General features: G+C 38.6%; 1 protein-coding gene across 1 annotated transcript in view; it reads right to left on the minus strand.

Moving 5' to 3' along the window:
• Nucleotides 1-15,549, minus strand: part of LOC117305712 (potassium voltage-gated channel subfamily D member 3-like) — a 34,010-nt gene extending 18,461 nt beyond the window's left edge. The window contains exons 1-2 of the mRNA XM_033790582.1: nucleotides 15,484-15,549; nucleotides 14,793-14,882 (exon numbers count right to left, since the gene is read on the minus strand). Of these exons, the coding sequence (XP_033646473.1) occupies nucleotides 14,793-14,882; nucleotides 15,484-15,549 (156 nt within the window). The remainder of the gene's footprint in view (nucleotides 1-14,792; nucleotides 14,883-15,483) is intronic.
• Nucleotides 15,550-15,998: the final 449 nt, after the last annotated feature.

The following is a 15,998-nucleotide window of genomic DNA, read 5'->3' on the forward strand; positions in this document are numbered from 1 at the left end:
GATTAAATATCCATAAGAAAATCTGATGAATCCATGTAGGAATGGAGCATCAACAAAAGTCGGAAATAAAAATTACCCCGCTGGAGAAATATAATCCTGTGCCATAGCTTTCTGTGACACCCTGATAGCATGTGGGTTAAATGTACGTGTAAGGAACGCCAGGGCCGGGTAAATCTCTCGTCGTTGTGTTCAGCCACGTTCATAGCACATCCCCAGATGGCAATTGACACTCAATCTGTGGTGCTGTCACATTGTCACGTTTCTTGCAGGGGGGGGGGGAGGGGTCACTAGAGAGGGACTGTCAGGGGCAAAACTGTGGCTGCTTCCCGGAATCCATCCCATAAGTCTTCAATTTCTTATATATTGTGTGTCCAACTCGGTGGTGGGGGGGGGGGGGGTTACATATACTCTATTTGGGAATCTTGCATTTGGGATTTACTGCTTTTAAAGGCAGTCAGTGATTTTCTGTTTTGATATTATGGGGATCTCTTTGGAGAGCAACCTGCGAAATGTCAGAGATGATTGTGTCAATTCTTCCCAAACAATCTTTACATGCATATTAGGCATGCACAGTAAAACTTCAGAATTCAAAATTTAAAAATACCTCTAGTCCTCTTATTCTGTTATCCATCTTATTGTTTTAAATGCTCGCAGGTTCATTTATTTGTTTTTTATTTTGATTACACATCCACCCTGTCAATGCTGTTGTGTGCAAATGCGTAAGCATCAAGGTTGAATCGACAAACAATTTGGTCACTGGCAGTTGCTTATGTCTAAATAATTTGGTGTAAAAAATTGAGAGGATAAATAGCAAAGTAATTAAGTGAAGTAGACAACCAGTTGACAATCAGCTTTTGTCCCTCACAATATAACAGGAAATATATTAAGAATCAAACAAATTGGTGTCTTGTTGCGTGTATAAACGCACATACTAAGCCCACATTGTGTTGATTGCCTGTATCACAAACTGTTTGCTTTACTAAGTAAATTTTTGTGCTCACAAGCGTTTGAGCCCAGGTCTAACAACAAATACTTACATATTTTTGAGAGAAAGAAAAGAGATTGAACCAACAAGTTATTTTACTCCTTCGTGATCTTGAGTTTTCGTTGTTGTTGTTGACAATACCACGTTCCCCAATTAGCAAAGCAAAAAACAATAGCAAAGAGTGACAATTGCAAATAGAGTATTAGGAGGTACATGTACAACACAGACTAGCGAGACACGTACTCCTCCAAACCCTTACGGACATTAATGAATCAATCTACAATGCCTTATAGATAGTTCCATCAGCCACGGTCAAATTCAATCTTTGACTCGTTGTGCTGGATGAAGTCAAATCCATCAGTGCATCTGCATCGGGCTTTCCCTCCCTACAGAAAATTAACTAGACTGATGTCGTCTCCCGCAATCATATCTGCTCATGTAGAAATGATTCCGATATAGTTGAACCACTAGGGTGCAATAATCCTGAGCCTCACTGTGCGTACATTAAGCCCTGGAGTAAGCTGTAGCGATAGACGTGGGCAACATTTCCTGCCTGATAAATGTGTTACTGGTGTATTGGAAGCAGGGAGGGGGGGGGGGAGTGCTCTAATCATAATAAGTCCATGGTGAATAACAAGCTCAACCGGGGGGAAGACCCACATTCATACACTAATGTTCTGCGATCTTGAGATTGGAGAGTTTGTGCGGTCGTCAACTTTTTTCAAATGTCATCTGAACTTCGGCTGTAAATTCCGGGCCAATGAACAAGTCTGTATCTGACATGTTGACTGCGTTCTAAATGCGAACAACTTCTTTTAAAATGTTCTGGACTGGCCAAACTCATACCAGCAGCAACACTTCCCTGCCACGCAACCATCTTTTTAACATAATTGTCTTGACAGAGACAACCGTAAGGAAGAGGGCGTATGAGTGCAGTCGAAAAGAGTCACCAATGGTAAGGAAGATGGGGTATGAGTGTAGTCAAAAAAAGTTGCCTATGGTAAAGAAGAGGGGGTATGAGTGTAGTTGACAAAGGTTGCCTTTGGAAAGGTAGGAAGAGGGGGTATGACAGCAGTCAACTAAAGTCACCAATGGTAAGGAAGAGTGGGTATGAGCGCAGGGGTCGATTTCACAAAGAGTTAGGACTAGTCCTAACTAGGACTAGTCCTAGGAGATATACAAATTGCATTGATAGTCCTAAATTAGGACGAGTACTAACTCGAGATAAGACTAGTCCTAACTCTTTGTGAAATCCACCCCAGTGGACTGAAGTCACCTATGGTATTAAGGAAGAGTGGGTACGAATTCAGTCAACTAAAGTCACCAAAGGTAAGGAAGAGGGGGTATGAGCGCAGTGGACTGAAGTCACCTATGGTATTAAGGAAGAGTGGGTACGAGTTCAGTCAACTAAAGTCACCAATGGTAAAGAAGAGGGGGTATGAGTGCAGTTGACTAAAGCCACCTATGGTTAGGAAGAGGGGGGTATGAGTGCAGTGGACTGAAGTCACCTATGGTAAGGAAGAGGGGGTATGTGAGTGCAGTTGACTTAAGTCGCCAATGGCAAGGAAGAGTGGGTACGATGTTTCAGTAAGGAAGAGGGGGGGGGGGGGTAGAGTACAGTCAACAAAAGCAGCTTATGATAAGAACACAGTTAACAGGTCACCTAATCTTCAGCAATTGCCTGCAATGGTTGTAGTAGTACTCATTATGACATTATAGGCAAGGTGGTTTTCTGTAGTAGGAGGCACCTCAATCAGGAAACAATTTGTACAAGAGCATTTCATGAGGCACCAAGACCATGACGAGAGGCAATGCCTCTTGTACAATAGTGTTCAGCAAACAACCTTTTTCTTTCAGGATTCTTGGTTTGAAAGGCCTTGCAAATGTGAACCCACTCTTAAATGTCAGGTGAACTTTAAAGACCGTAGCCAGTAGCCCTGTGTACCTATCTTCTAGTAAGGTATTGATCGCCTCAGAATGCCATGACAGGAGCTTGTCCCAGGTCTTCTCTGCTGATTCAAATCAACAAACATTCTCATCACACAGACATGGGGCTCCCTCGTGGGATTTCTCTAATTCGGTTCAATTTGGGTTTACCTAATAAAAAGACATCACTCTACATACAAGCATTTCACGAAACAAACAAATGGCTTGACAAAAACAACAACTAGAAAATTGCATCCGAGTGCACTAAATTGAACAATTGGCTTTTCATTTTCGTAAGCACAGAATTCCCTGCTTCCGCAAGCTTGGTTTCTTGGTAATGGTAAGAACAGCCATAAAATTGGGCCCAACTCCTTTCATAGCCAGCACTCTTCCTTAAGGGATCTACACATGGTTGTACCTGCAAAGTTCACTAAAGGGATCTACACATGGTTGTACCTGCAAAGTTCACTATTTATAGCTACTTCTTATTATCGTTAATCATCAACCACTGCCAGACTCCCACACTATTCACAATAAGACAGTCTTGCATCAAGCCAAGTGAAAACAGCATTAATTCCTTAAAGGCAGTATGGTAATGAGGGACGGCAGTAATTTTCCGCAAATTTGAAAATGTGCTTCAAACACAGGGCTAAAAATAAACTTCTTTCCACTGGCCTGCACCCGATGTCACACCCGTCCTCATCTTGAGACACGAGAAAATGAAGGAAGAAGAAAGAGACTGGAACAGACTAGAGGAAATTAAAGCCTGGACTGTAATTACGGCCAGCTGAACACGGTCTAGCTTCCCCTCTCTATCTACAGTGGGATTGCTTGCCTGAATGAAGTCATCCCGTCACTGTTTGTCACAGTACACGGCCAGCGTGTTGCAACATTCTCATCATCCAACTCGGAAACGGAGCGAGGAAAGCGCGATGTGGATGGCTACACATCGCCTCATCCTTGACTGTCCATCCCCGTCATTAGACACCCCCCTCCCTTTAAATGTTTCCAGCATACTGGAAAGCCATCAGGAAGTGTAATGATTAGAACTGCCAAAACCATGTTTGGATAATACTTACAACTACAATCATAATCTGTTTAAGAACTATGGGGATTTCCAGGGTCATTATTCTCCCATTATTTCCCCTGGATTCATCAGACCTATAGAGTATTAAATGTACACATTATGTACTCTGACTATATTTCTATTCCATTGTATGCAGGTTTGGGACCTGTACATGAACCATGTTTCTTGGAAGCCTAATCCCCACTTAAGACTCTATTGACCGGGTAAATATTACTACAAGGTTGACAATGTTTATTCAGAGAGATAGAACAGCCATATGGATTCGTGTCTTATTATTCAACGCTGAAAATCAACGCAGGCTTGGTGCTTCATTCTTGGGCAAGGCGATATTTTTTTTCCGATACGTCACCTTTGTACAAGTTATTTGTATTTCTACTGGAGCAATTCACAAGGCACCAAGGCTATGTCCAGGGGCATGGAGGTGATTACCCCACATGCATGTGAACAGATATTGCATGAATATTGCTCTAATGCTTGAAGTTTGTCCATTACCAACACCGATATTAATTTTCGAAAACACCAACCCATCATTTAAGTGTGGAATATTGTTGTTGAAATAAAACCCGGACTAAACGAAGTAAAGAAAAAAGTTTTATCTTTTTTTTGAAACAGCATCATCTGTCAAAATTCGTTCAGAGAAAAGGTGCTTAATTTTTTTTTTTTTTTTTTTCCTTCTTGGGGGGGGAGGGTTTCAAGCAAACAAAATTGATTTTTTTTTTTTTTTATTTACTTACTGGTCCAAGTTTGTGTTTTTATTTTCAATATATTGGCAGTTTTTTTATAATAAAATATATTAAGCTTTGTCTCTGTGTTTACTATTAATTTCCATTGTGTTGTTGGTTTATTGATATGTTATTGATGTTATTTATTTTGTAAATAATAATAACTTCAAATCCGTCTTTCTTTTATCTATTCAGTAATTTTTGTAAAGCACCTCTTATGCGTAATTGGCGCTGTATGTTTTTATTTCTTTATAATTATTATCTTTAGTAAATACACCATTCCTAATGTTTGATATGCCACATTAAAAAAGCGTAGTCTGCTGCTGTACAGATGATAGAAACTATCGCATCGATGAGAGTTTTATCCCGTTCAGGTGAGAACCAAATCAATATTGGTCTACCATACCCTTGATGGAATTATCCCTGACATAATTTCAACAAAGGCGCCAAAGGAGATTACCGCAATGAAGAATAGCCTATTGTTACAATCGTCATCGCCACACAATGCGCTACGCTACTTTGGATAAATACAATTTCAAAAGTGTTTTGGGGAAAACCAAGAATAGATTGGGACGTGGGAGGGGGATTTATTTTGTCTGTCCTAAAATACCACTGAGGGAGGCATTTATGAAGAGCAATAATCGATGAGAGAAAGGATTGTCAAGAAAGTAATCTACTTCACAGAAAGCTGTGTAAATAAAAGGGAAAAAATAGTAGAGACAGCTTTCCAACCATTTAAATTCGCATTGGGCAAATAAGAATATTGTGTGGTAAACGATGGATGTTTTAAAAGCAAACACATATATGTATTTCTTTCTAGAAGAAAAGTTTCATACTAAAGCACAAGAAAAGTACCACAAAAATCCTATCATTAACAGGTTACCAGCTAAAACACATTGTAATGTACATTTTAGGCGACCTGGTTCCCTGCTATTTGTTGCTTAGCAGAAGAATCTGCATAGCACCAATTCCCGCTGACAGCCCTTATTTTAAACCACAAGAATTATGGCTAAGGCTAATTTAGCTCCGTCATTAATTTTTAAAACCTACCCTTTTTAGGGCAGCTGGTTTTAAAAAAAAAACAGGTGGAGCTTGACCTGAAGAAGCAATTTTAGTTATAGATGAAATGAAAGCATTTCACACTGCATTTATTTCCACGCAACTGTTGCAAATCAACAACTTCTGTTTCGAATTTCATAAAGCTGCTGAAGCACAAAACTTTGCTTAGCAGATGAGCAGGATACCAGTGACAGATTGTTGTACATGTGACATTATAGTTTGGCTGGTAAGCATATAAGTTGGGCCGAGATTATTACAAAAAATTCACTTTTTAAAAAGAAAACAATTGATTTATTTGTTATTTTGCTGAGTGGTCCCACACAGTGTATCCAATGCACAATGCATTGTGTAGGGACGTTTCTGATACATGTTGAATAATGAAGACCATGATTAGGAATAAATTACATACTCCATAATGCACTCTCCACATGCCTCACCTCTTGACATATTATATTACTGCTGCCGCTGCTACATTATTTATTGAAAGCGCTTGGAGAATCCACTATTTCCATTCAAGTATATAATTTCTGAGAGATGTATCAGCATAACAAATGAACTAATATTGTGAACATTCATAGATTTGTTCCAGAGACATACGAAACTAATGGCTAGTCCTAAGTTAACTCGTCCTAACTTGAAATTAGACTTAGTCTTAACTCTTTGTGAAATCCACCCCAGCACAGACATAACATGGTAAACTGTTTTGGAGGGTGCTCTTTATTGCCAATCGGTGGTATTAAACCCATGCCATTATACGAAATTCTGACAGTATGTTATGATAAATTATTCCATGCAGTCGGCCGTATCTCAAATCAATCAAAATTAATAAGGCTGTAGTTTTAATTCAATACAAAAAATTACCCCTCCATGGATGTGGTTTAACAGCCGTGGACACTATTGGTAATTACTCAAAATAATTATAAGCATATACAAACTTACTTGGTTATGAGTAATGGGGAGAGGTTGATAGTAAAAAAACATTATGAGAAACAGCTCCCTCTGAAGTAACGTAGTTTTTGAGAAAGAAGCAATTTTCACAAATTTGATCTTGAGACCTCAGAATTATGTTTTGAGCTCTCAAAATCTAGCATCTGAAATCAAACAACTTCGTGTGACAAGGTTGTTTTTTCTTTCATTATTATCTCGCAACTTGACGACCAATTGAGCTCAAATTTTTACAGGTTTGTTATTTTCTGCATATGTTGAGAAGAGAAGAATGGTCCTTGACAATTATTAATAGTGTTCAGTGTCTTTAAACTTAACAGGGGTAAATAGATGGTAAATTTGCATCCGGGATAAAGAATATCATTTGTGTTTTACCCTAACACTTATGTGTGTTAAGCACTGTGTACTCAGCACTTTCCCCGAGTCCAGTGAAAAAAACCCAGGATTCAACCAATTCTCCTTCAGGTGAACAAATCTGATATAAAATATTAAGCTGTCTCTTTTTTTTGTCAGGGAGAAATATTTCAAATAAAAGAGTACCCTGTGATACTGTTTTTGAATCTGCCTAAGGACCAACCACTCCACATGTATAAGAAACAAAAGAGAAGGGACATAATAAATATATCTAGTAATAGCAACAAGTATGTGTTTCTACTGTACATGTGTGATGGCAGAGTTGTATGCTTCCTGATAATGTAATTCAGTTATTTTAATATCAACCTGATGCATTGGTAACATATGGTTTGATGTCCAAGGGATCTCCACACCTCTACAGAAACATAATCATTTAGAAAAGGTTCACCACTTGATGATAAAAGCGTTCAAATCAAAAACAGAAAAACCCTCAAATCAGGTCTTTCATCGGGGAGTAAAATATGGCAGGAATTAGATCACCTTTTTTTTTTGAGCCGGGATTCGACGAGAAAAAAAAAAAAAAGGAAAAAGAAAAGCAAATGTAGCCTGGGTGGCCGCCTGCAAGAAAAGAACAGACGGAGAGCAACTTAATATTCCATGGTAGTTGCCTTGGTGATAATGACGTCAAACTGGGTTGCAGGCTCCCATGAGTCACAGGTTTGTACACAGCGGCAATACGGTTCAGCCTCATTAACTTTGCAGGCTATGTATTATTCATTTTTCAATTACAACTGATTAATGCTGCACTCTTTGTCCAAATGACAGAATTATGCAACATGTTTAACAGATGCCCTGGTGATTTTTAACTGCCCACCAATCACCTACTTATTGGGATTACGGAGTCTTTTACGATTCATTTAAAGCAATTCAGACCAATATTCTGAGGTGTTTTTTCCCCTCCTCCCCACCTCTACTGTCTTCTTCATCTTGGTTTGAACTTTAAAAGACCTTTAGGGATTTGAACTTGTTGAGTATTATGGATGGATGTGAAAGTCTCTGCCTAGCGCCACTTCAGAGATGCCTTTTAAAAGATTCTGTTAATGCTTGATTCAAAAAGGCTACACGTTGTCTATTTTAAGCTTGGAGTCAGATGTTACTAGACAAGTTCACTGTATTTTTAGCTACCTTTCTCATCTTTGTGAATGTCATCTAAAAAAAAAAAAAAAAAACTTCAGACCGAAGATCACACTACTTTTCATTAAAAAATCTCCTTAACTTACATTGAGGATAAAATGCTATTTTCCTATGGGTATAGCCAAAATAAAAGAACAAAATACCCGCAAGCAAATTTGACATCTTAAAATTGCTGTGATACCCATTGGTAGAGGATTCAAACTGCCTCTAGATACTTGGAAATATCAGTGGTCTAGTGGTAAGACATCTGCTCTAGAATAGCCTGGTTTGTGGGTTCAAATCCATACCGAGTAAAATGTTTACATATTTCTATTTCACACACAAAAAAAAACAGGAAACAAAATTTAAAATCAAAGATTGGAATGGGTGGAATTAGTAAAAGAAAATTAGGGAGAACAACATTTGGGGGAAAACAAAATTAATTCTGAAAGGTTTTTTTTATACTAAATTATTATTTTTTGGTGACACTTGATCCCAGGATTCTCACCTTTCTGTTTAAGAAATCTATAAAAGAAAAAAGAAATAATGCCGTTTGTTTTGCTCTGTAATACACATAGACCTTTTTCCCTTCACATTTAACATACCTAATTTAACTCTGTGTATGTTACATTTCTTTTTTGTTTCCGTTTTAAATGTCTTTCTGTTAATACTTACAAATAAAATGCAGAACAAGACAGCAAGTTTCATGTTGATAGAGGCAACTGAAACGACTAGCACTCCCAACTAATGATGTCACTTTTGCTTTAAAAAAATCTGGGTGTCTAGCAAACCTTGTACCACATAAACCTGATCACTACATGGGGGCGTAGTACATGATAGTACAATGGCTTGGCAATGGCTTGGGTATGTACAACCACGTACATTCAGCGATAATTTGACACAGGGTATGAGATACGAGTTCTTGTTTGGCATCACTAAACGTAGCTTCTGTTTTTAGCATTGAATATAACGCAATTTCAAAATAGATTTTTTGTTTACCAGTGTAAGCCTGCACTCTTTACGCTGAATGAGTTATCAAATTTACTTTTACAAGTTAAGTGCACAATTTATTTTCTTAATGTACACAATTATTGCGGCAAAACAGTTCAAAGTACACTCACTATAAAATAGATTTTAAAAGTGTCGGATGGAAGTTGCTGACGATGCTTCACTTTGGAGTTACAAATTATGATTTCCTTTGGGAAAAGGACATAGCAGGGTAATTTGTCAAGTGCATACGCATAACTTTCTGGATTTACTCTTGAAGGTTTACTGTGCAGGTTTAAAAAGAGATTGAATTAATTTTTTAAAGGCATACGGAAATAAACGCAGGTTGGAGTTGATTTTGAAAACATACAACTTCCAATTAAACAACAAAGACAGTGAAGGCGTGTTTTCACGGAGCTAAACATGAAAACAATGCTGACTAGTTTCTATAGAGTAAGGAACCAATTTCAAGCTATATTATCTGAGAGAACCCACATCTCAGCAGCTCAATCAAATTTGATGAAGTCTACCATCTTGTGTATAACATGGAGAAATATGTCCCTAAAGAGAATTTTTTTTTTTTTTAATTGACTATTTAATAGTCAATTGTCACATTATGAGATTAAATTAAAAAAAATTGTACGCCAACAAAAACAGCAACATAAATCTAAGGCAGTTGAAGTTGTGCGATCCAGAATGGGTTGATGTATAGGTTTGCGGTGAACACCATGTATATATCTACTTGCTAGGTAGATTAAGCTCAACAAGTACCAGCAGTCCAGCATTCTCATGAAGACGAGCAGAGTCTGTTCGAACAACGAGACCAAACCGGCTCTTCTCAGAGCCAACACTCACACTCGAGATTTACACATGGTTGTACTCGCGAATTTACTATTTATTTATAGTTTCTTCCTATAGGTAGATTATGTTCTTTTCAGAACTTGTCTTGTCCAGGAAATGCTGTCACATGTTATTTAGTGAGATGTTTTTTTGAAAGAGGTATTGATAAAAATCAACACAGCGCACCTGTTAGTGTTAGCTCTCTGCAGAGTGTTTCAATATAAATTAAAGATGAATTAAGATTTAAGCCCACCTCCGCCCCCCCCCCCCCCCCCCCTAAGAAAAAACCCAATCTTGTCCTTTTTCTCAGCTGTCCCTACGGACTGCTTGAGTACACCTTACTGATGTTCCGACACCATATGCATCTTCACAAAGTCTCCTCGAGTTAAACCAGTCTGGCAGAATTGCAATATGACCAGCAAGTGATCTCGTTAGATTCAACACATTCCCAGCCCCCAGGGTATACGCTATACAACACTTGGCTTGCTGCAACATGCCTCTTTCTTACTCTCTCTCTCTCTCTCTCTCTCTCTCTCTCTCTCAACCCATCTTTAAGATCACAGGTTGGATTGTGTGTTCGGAGTAACCCCGAGCATCTCAAACAAAATACAGACTGCACAAATCTGATAAATGCCAGAGATGAACTGCCCAAATTAAATCAATTTAAGTCCAATCTGTTTATCTCCAGGGTTTTCATCTCGTAGATGTCGTCTTAATGTTCAAAAGTAATCCCCTCTGCTCCACCATAAATGGATTTCATCAAAACTTTGAAGTTTCACAAATATTTATAGAACTTACATCTGATCGGAAACGCTCTAATTCTAATCCTGTACTTTACAAAATATTAAAAGCATTGCAAAATGGATTCTACTCCTGCATGTTGTTTGATTTCCATGAATTCATGGTTCCCATCCAGAGGTGAAATCTAGCATCTCCTAATACCATGCATACAAAGTGGCACCTTTCTAGAACTGTAGGAACACTTCAGGCAAATCACTTTCTAAGACGGAGAGATCCCTTCTGACAATAACATGCATGGAACTACATGGAGGCAACGCATCCCTGGTTTGCAGCCTCTGTTGTCTTAGACTCGGTGCCCTTTCAACAGTTTCCCGTAGACTTTTAAGCAAAAAATACATCATTTTAAAATGAATTCATGCACCCCAATAAGAAGATTTCATGGTTTCAGTGGCAATCCTTGTGTGATGTGCTAAAATATGCATCAACTGATCAATGGTGTCAATATTCAACACACAGCGAAATGAAGAATGTTCAGGTAGAGATAAAGACGGGACAAGAACAAAACTAGCTGCCTAGCATTCAACAAGTCCCCAATGCGAACATCCATGACTAAGACAAACAAACACAATGAGATTCAAGAGGAAGGTGTTGGCCAAGTGAGAGGACACAGTCTGCCTCGGTATTACTTCTCACTAGTGGGTTACTAAGGTGCACAAACTGATTGAGTCACACCGTCTCTTATTAAGGCAACCAATGAGACATTGACAACAACAAATATCTATATAGCTTCTTTGTTAAAGGTCCTGGACACTATTGGTTACTCAAAATAACTATTGTTCGCATAAAATTTTACTTGGTAACGAGCAATGGAGAGCTGTTGATTTATAAAATGTTTTGGGGGAACTGGCTCCCTCTGAAGTAACCCAGTTTTTGAGAAAGAGGTAATTTCTCACTCAAAAGAATTCAGGCCTGAAGCATTTTTTAGGCATCTGAAAACGCACAAATTTCACAGAATTGTTATTAATATGTTGGGATACAAGTGAGAATACTGGTCTTTGACAATCACCAAACATGTCCAGTGCCTTTAAAGCTAAATGCTTTTAGAAGATTATAATAATTAGATATTATTATTACTTTCTTTCATCACTATAACTCAGAAGCCTGGGAGGAAACCTGCGGACAAGGGTACTGCAATATTTCTTCTTGTCACCCTTAACCATGAGTGGAAAGTTGAGTAGCCTGCTCATTGTTGCTTCAGTAGCTCTGTAATGTGTCCTGAATGCACAGGGAATGATTCAGTAACGACTAATAAAGAACACTAGACATTAACATAAAGCTTCACTTTCTGCTTTTCCTCACAAATCTAAACTAAGGTCGTCAACGTATTTTATACAGGCGTTTTCAGGCCTAGGGTTTTACACAAGGCCTGGCACTTGGGAGGGTTCCTTGGTTTTGATAAAACCATGTCCCTGGAACCAACTGCAAATGGCTTCATCGCTACAGTGCACCTCTATGGTTTCTTCAGGCCAGCGAGCACTAGCAATGTTTCATTGCTTTAAGAATGAAACAATGCAAATATACTATTTGTTGGGAAAACTGTTGTTGACTTGTATTGCGCATCTGGTGTACACTCTGACTGCAATGGCAGGCAGAATGGTCACACATGAGCTAGCTATTCAAAAACATGTTAAATAACATAACAGCTTTTGTGCTATTTGCATCAGAAATAAAAAAATAGCTCACAGAGGTATATTTCTTACATGTGTTACACCGGGCTACGTGGGTCATTTCCCCCGCAGCCACCCCACCCCCCTCCAGAAAAAAAAGAAACAGATTCTGGAAACATGCATCAGAATTATTCATCATGCCGCCGACAAACCTCTACACTGTACTTTCAAAGGTTAAAGCGTCTTAAATCCTGTGGATTCTCAATCCCCTTGATGTACCGTTCCTTTAAATAAAGTAGACTGAAGGACTGTTATTCCATTACAGCTGGGCGTCTGGACGGTGTCTTCATTCAAATTGGAAGAATTCCTCTACAGAAGGCTGTCAATACATTATACCTTTGTTGTTGTTGAATTGATTACGCCGCAATTACAGCCAGTGGTCACACTATATTTAATTTTCCCCCGACCAAACAAGGGGGTATGCATCCACGGCTGATCCAACATTAATGTGACAGCATCTGAATGTAGCCAATCATCTTATATTCATTACACAATTCAGCTGTGCAGGAAGTTGTATACGCGGCTGATCTCAACTTTTGCTTTTATACAGTCTCGCGGCGGCCGGCCAATTCCTGGCGCTGATGCGGCAAGTTCACATAGAGAGCAATTTGTAAAGATGTTTCGATTCTTATAATTAGAGGAAATCAACTCCCCCTTCATGATTTATGATGAACAATGTTTGTCCATATTTTCTTCTCTTTTTGTTGTTGTTTTGTTTGCTTCCTTTATCGTTGGCGAGATACTGTTGTGCGGCTCATATCTTCGTTTTTCATTTAATAGTTGTGCTTCATTTTGACACCTCTCTGGACTTCACATATGAATTGATTCAGTGTAAAAAAATATCTTGTACCAGTGAGCAATTTCCCTTGTATAGCAGAGCAAAATGCTGCGTACACATGTCAGTTGCTACTCAAAAACCCTCATTTGCTACTCTATTTTAGAATTCGGTGTGCACCATATCTGTTGAATGAAATCGTTCCCAGTGTACCGATACAGAGGCGCGTCCGCTCTTGCTCAAGCATTTTCATCACATCTCTCAGAAAGAGGAACAATTTTGATCTTGAATGAGCCTAGTTTGTAGGTAAGCAACAGAAGGGTTTGTGCTTGTTTTCTTTACAATAATATGGATTTATTGTTTGTATAATCCATGGGGTGGGATTTGATGCTGTTTTTAAGGAACCTAAAGCTCTGGGCTGAATTTGTTTAAACTGCTTAAGCACAACAAATATCTATAAGCACAATACAATGATGCTTACCAGCTTTAAGTTACTAGCCAAAATAGCATGTGACATGTGCAATCTGTGATTGGTATCCTTTTTACTTTTGCTAAGCAGAAATTTATGTGCAATATTTAGAAGCTCTACAAAATTGGGACACTGGCATGATGATGGTTTATCAAGGATGACCACACTTTGAATAAATAATGGTTTTTTTAATCTTAAAAGTACATTGAGCGCTTCCCATGTTACAATTACAAACACAGCTTAATTTCATTGGCACAGTACTATTTACAGTTGTTTAAGAGAGCAGAACGTATGGGTTAACAAAAATTTGTGCTTTTGCGCATGCCTACTGTATGCAAGTAGTATCGTCCATCCATCGCATCTTGCAAAAAAACAAACATCACTGAACCCATAAGCAAAGAGTGCTGTATGAAGTGCTACAGTTCTAAGGTGCTATGTCTTACATTGTATTCATCACAGCTTAAAGGTATACAGCCTGCAGGTAAGGGGGATTTTTGGGTGGGGGAGAGGGGGGTTACAAAGATGAAGAGCCCATAAACAGCTCCACCTCCGACACCACTCAAAATGCCACCCGACGTAAGCTATACACACATATCAGATAGGTATACACTCTCCACACCTTTTATATGGTCCCTAGACGTAAATCTGACTTTGGAACAAAGCCAAGAGGTAGATTGGTCAAGCAAGTTTCCCTCTGCCTCATGGGGGCTTTTCACACCCACCTCAAAACCCTGAAATTGCTTCAGTGTCTTCAAACAACTTCGCCCCGAGGAATACTATATGTATGGATTAGAAAATCCACAGGGAATTTAGAAAAAGAAAAAAAAACCAAGATGTATTTTGTTGCCTCAACGATGACAGCTCCGAGAGATAATGTACCCCCCATTATCCTCTCAGCATGTGCCTAATTCACCTCTGCAATACAAACTATTAACTTACAAGAAACTGTACAAAAATTGTCAAACAAAGAAGAGGTAATTATACAAGATTTGGGTAACTTACTGTTGTTTTCTCCAGACAGCTCAGTAGATGGTGATGTTGAGACTCGTAGGCACTGTACTTGCTAGACAGGTCCTCGATACTACAACCACTCTGAAATCAGGAAGAAACAAAGAAGAGAACAATTAGACATTGAAACGTGTCATGGCGGAGCGGTTAAGAGCACCGGATTCAAGCTCTGCTGTTTGATCAGCAGAGTGTGGGTTGGAATCCCGGTCGTGACACTTGCTACATAAAATGCAGGCTTCGGACTGATGATACCCAAGCCTACATCCATATGGACTGTAAAAGAGGTAACCCTGTTTCAGCCCTAGGAGTAGGCGGCAACGGCCTCTGGAAAAAAATAATTGTAGCCCACACCTTAAAGTGGCCTTCAGACCTTGTGTGTCTGGCGACTTGCATAAAAAAAAACAATTAAAAAAACACTGTCTATGTTTCATCTTGTACACAAGTTTAAAATGTGTGTTGGACAAGGAGGGACCATCCGGTACATTGCAACATTTTATAGGTCGTACAACAAAATATCAAAATTTATGCAAATTATGTAAATATCTATATTTTACACACACATGTTAAAGTCTTACATAGTGACTACCCTCCCCCCTCCATTATTTTTGTGTAATCGTGAAAATATGGAACATTTCAGATGGCCCTAAAAGGTTGCTAATCAATAATGAATCTGCTGAATTATTACCTCTGAAGAAATGATTATCTGCTCTAAAATACAGACGGCCATGGGTTCAAATCCAACTTGAGGCATCTTTTTTCCATTTGGTACATGATATGTGGCATGCTGACCCCCTCTCCCTTTTGTGTAATGTCATTGTGTCCTGGTAATCTCAGGATTTCTTTAAAGGATCAGTATTATATTTATTTAACGCTGTTGTTGTTATTCTCTTATTTTTTAGATGGGGGAGAGGGCACCCTCTGCTATATATTAGGCATGGTTAACCACATGTTATGTCTTATGCATGTAGGGCTCATAAAGTAATTTATCAAGACCAATTAACTATAGAGTAAAATAATTGGAATACATCATCAAATTGGTGTAACCACATAAAAGAACTAATTAATATTTCTGAAAGGGAAAACAAAATGTTACTGGTATCAGTAAAGCATGACCTTCTTTCATAAAACCTGAATATATCTTTCCTCAATGATCCGTGACAAAACGCAACTATTTCATTCATGCTTTACGTTTTATTTGCA

The sequence above is a fragment of the Asterias rubens genome, unplaced genomic scaffold (assembly GCF_902459465.1).
Source record: "Asterias rubens unplaced genomic scaffold, eAstRub1.3, whole genome shotgun sequence".
Taxonomy (NCBI): domain Eukaryota; kingdom Metazoa; phylum Echinodermata; class Asteroidea; order Forcipulatida; family Asteriidae; genus Asterias; species Asterias rubens.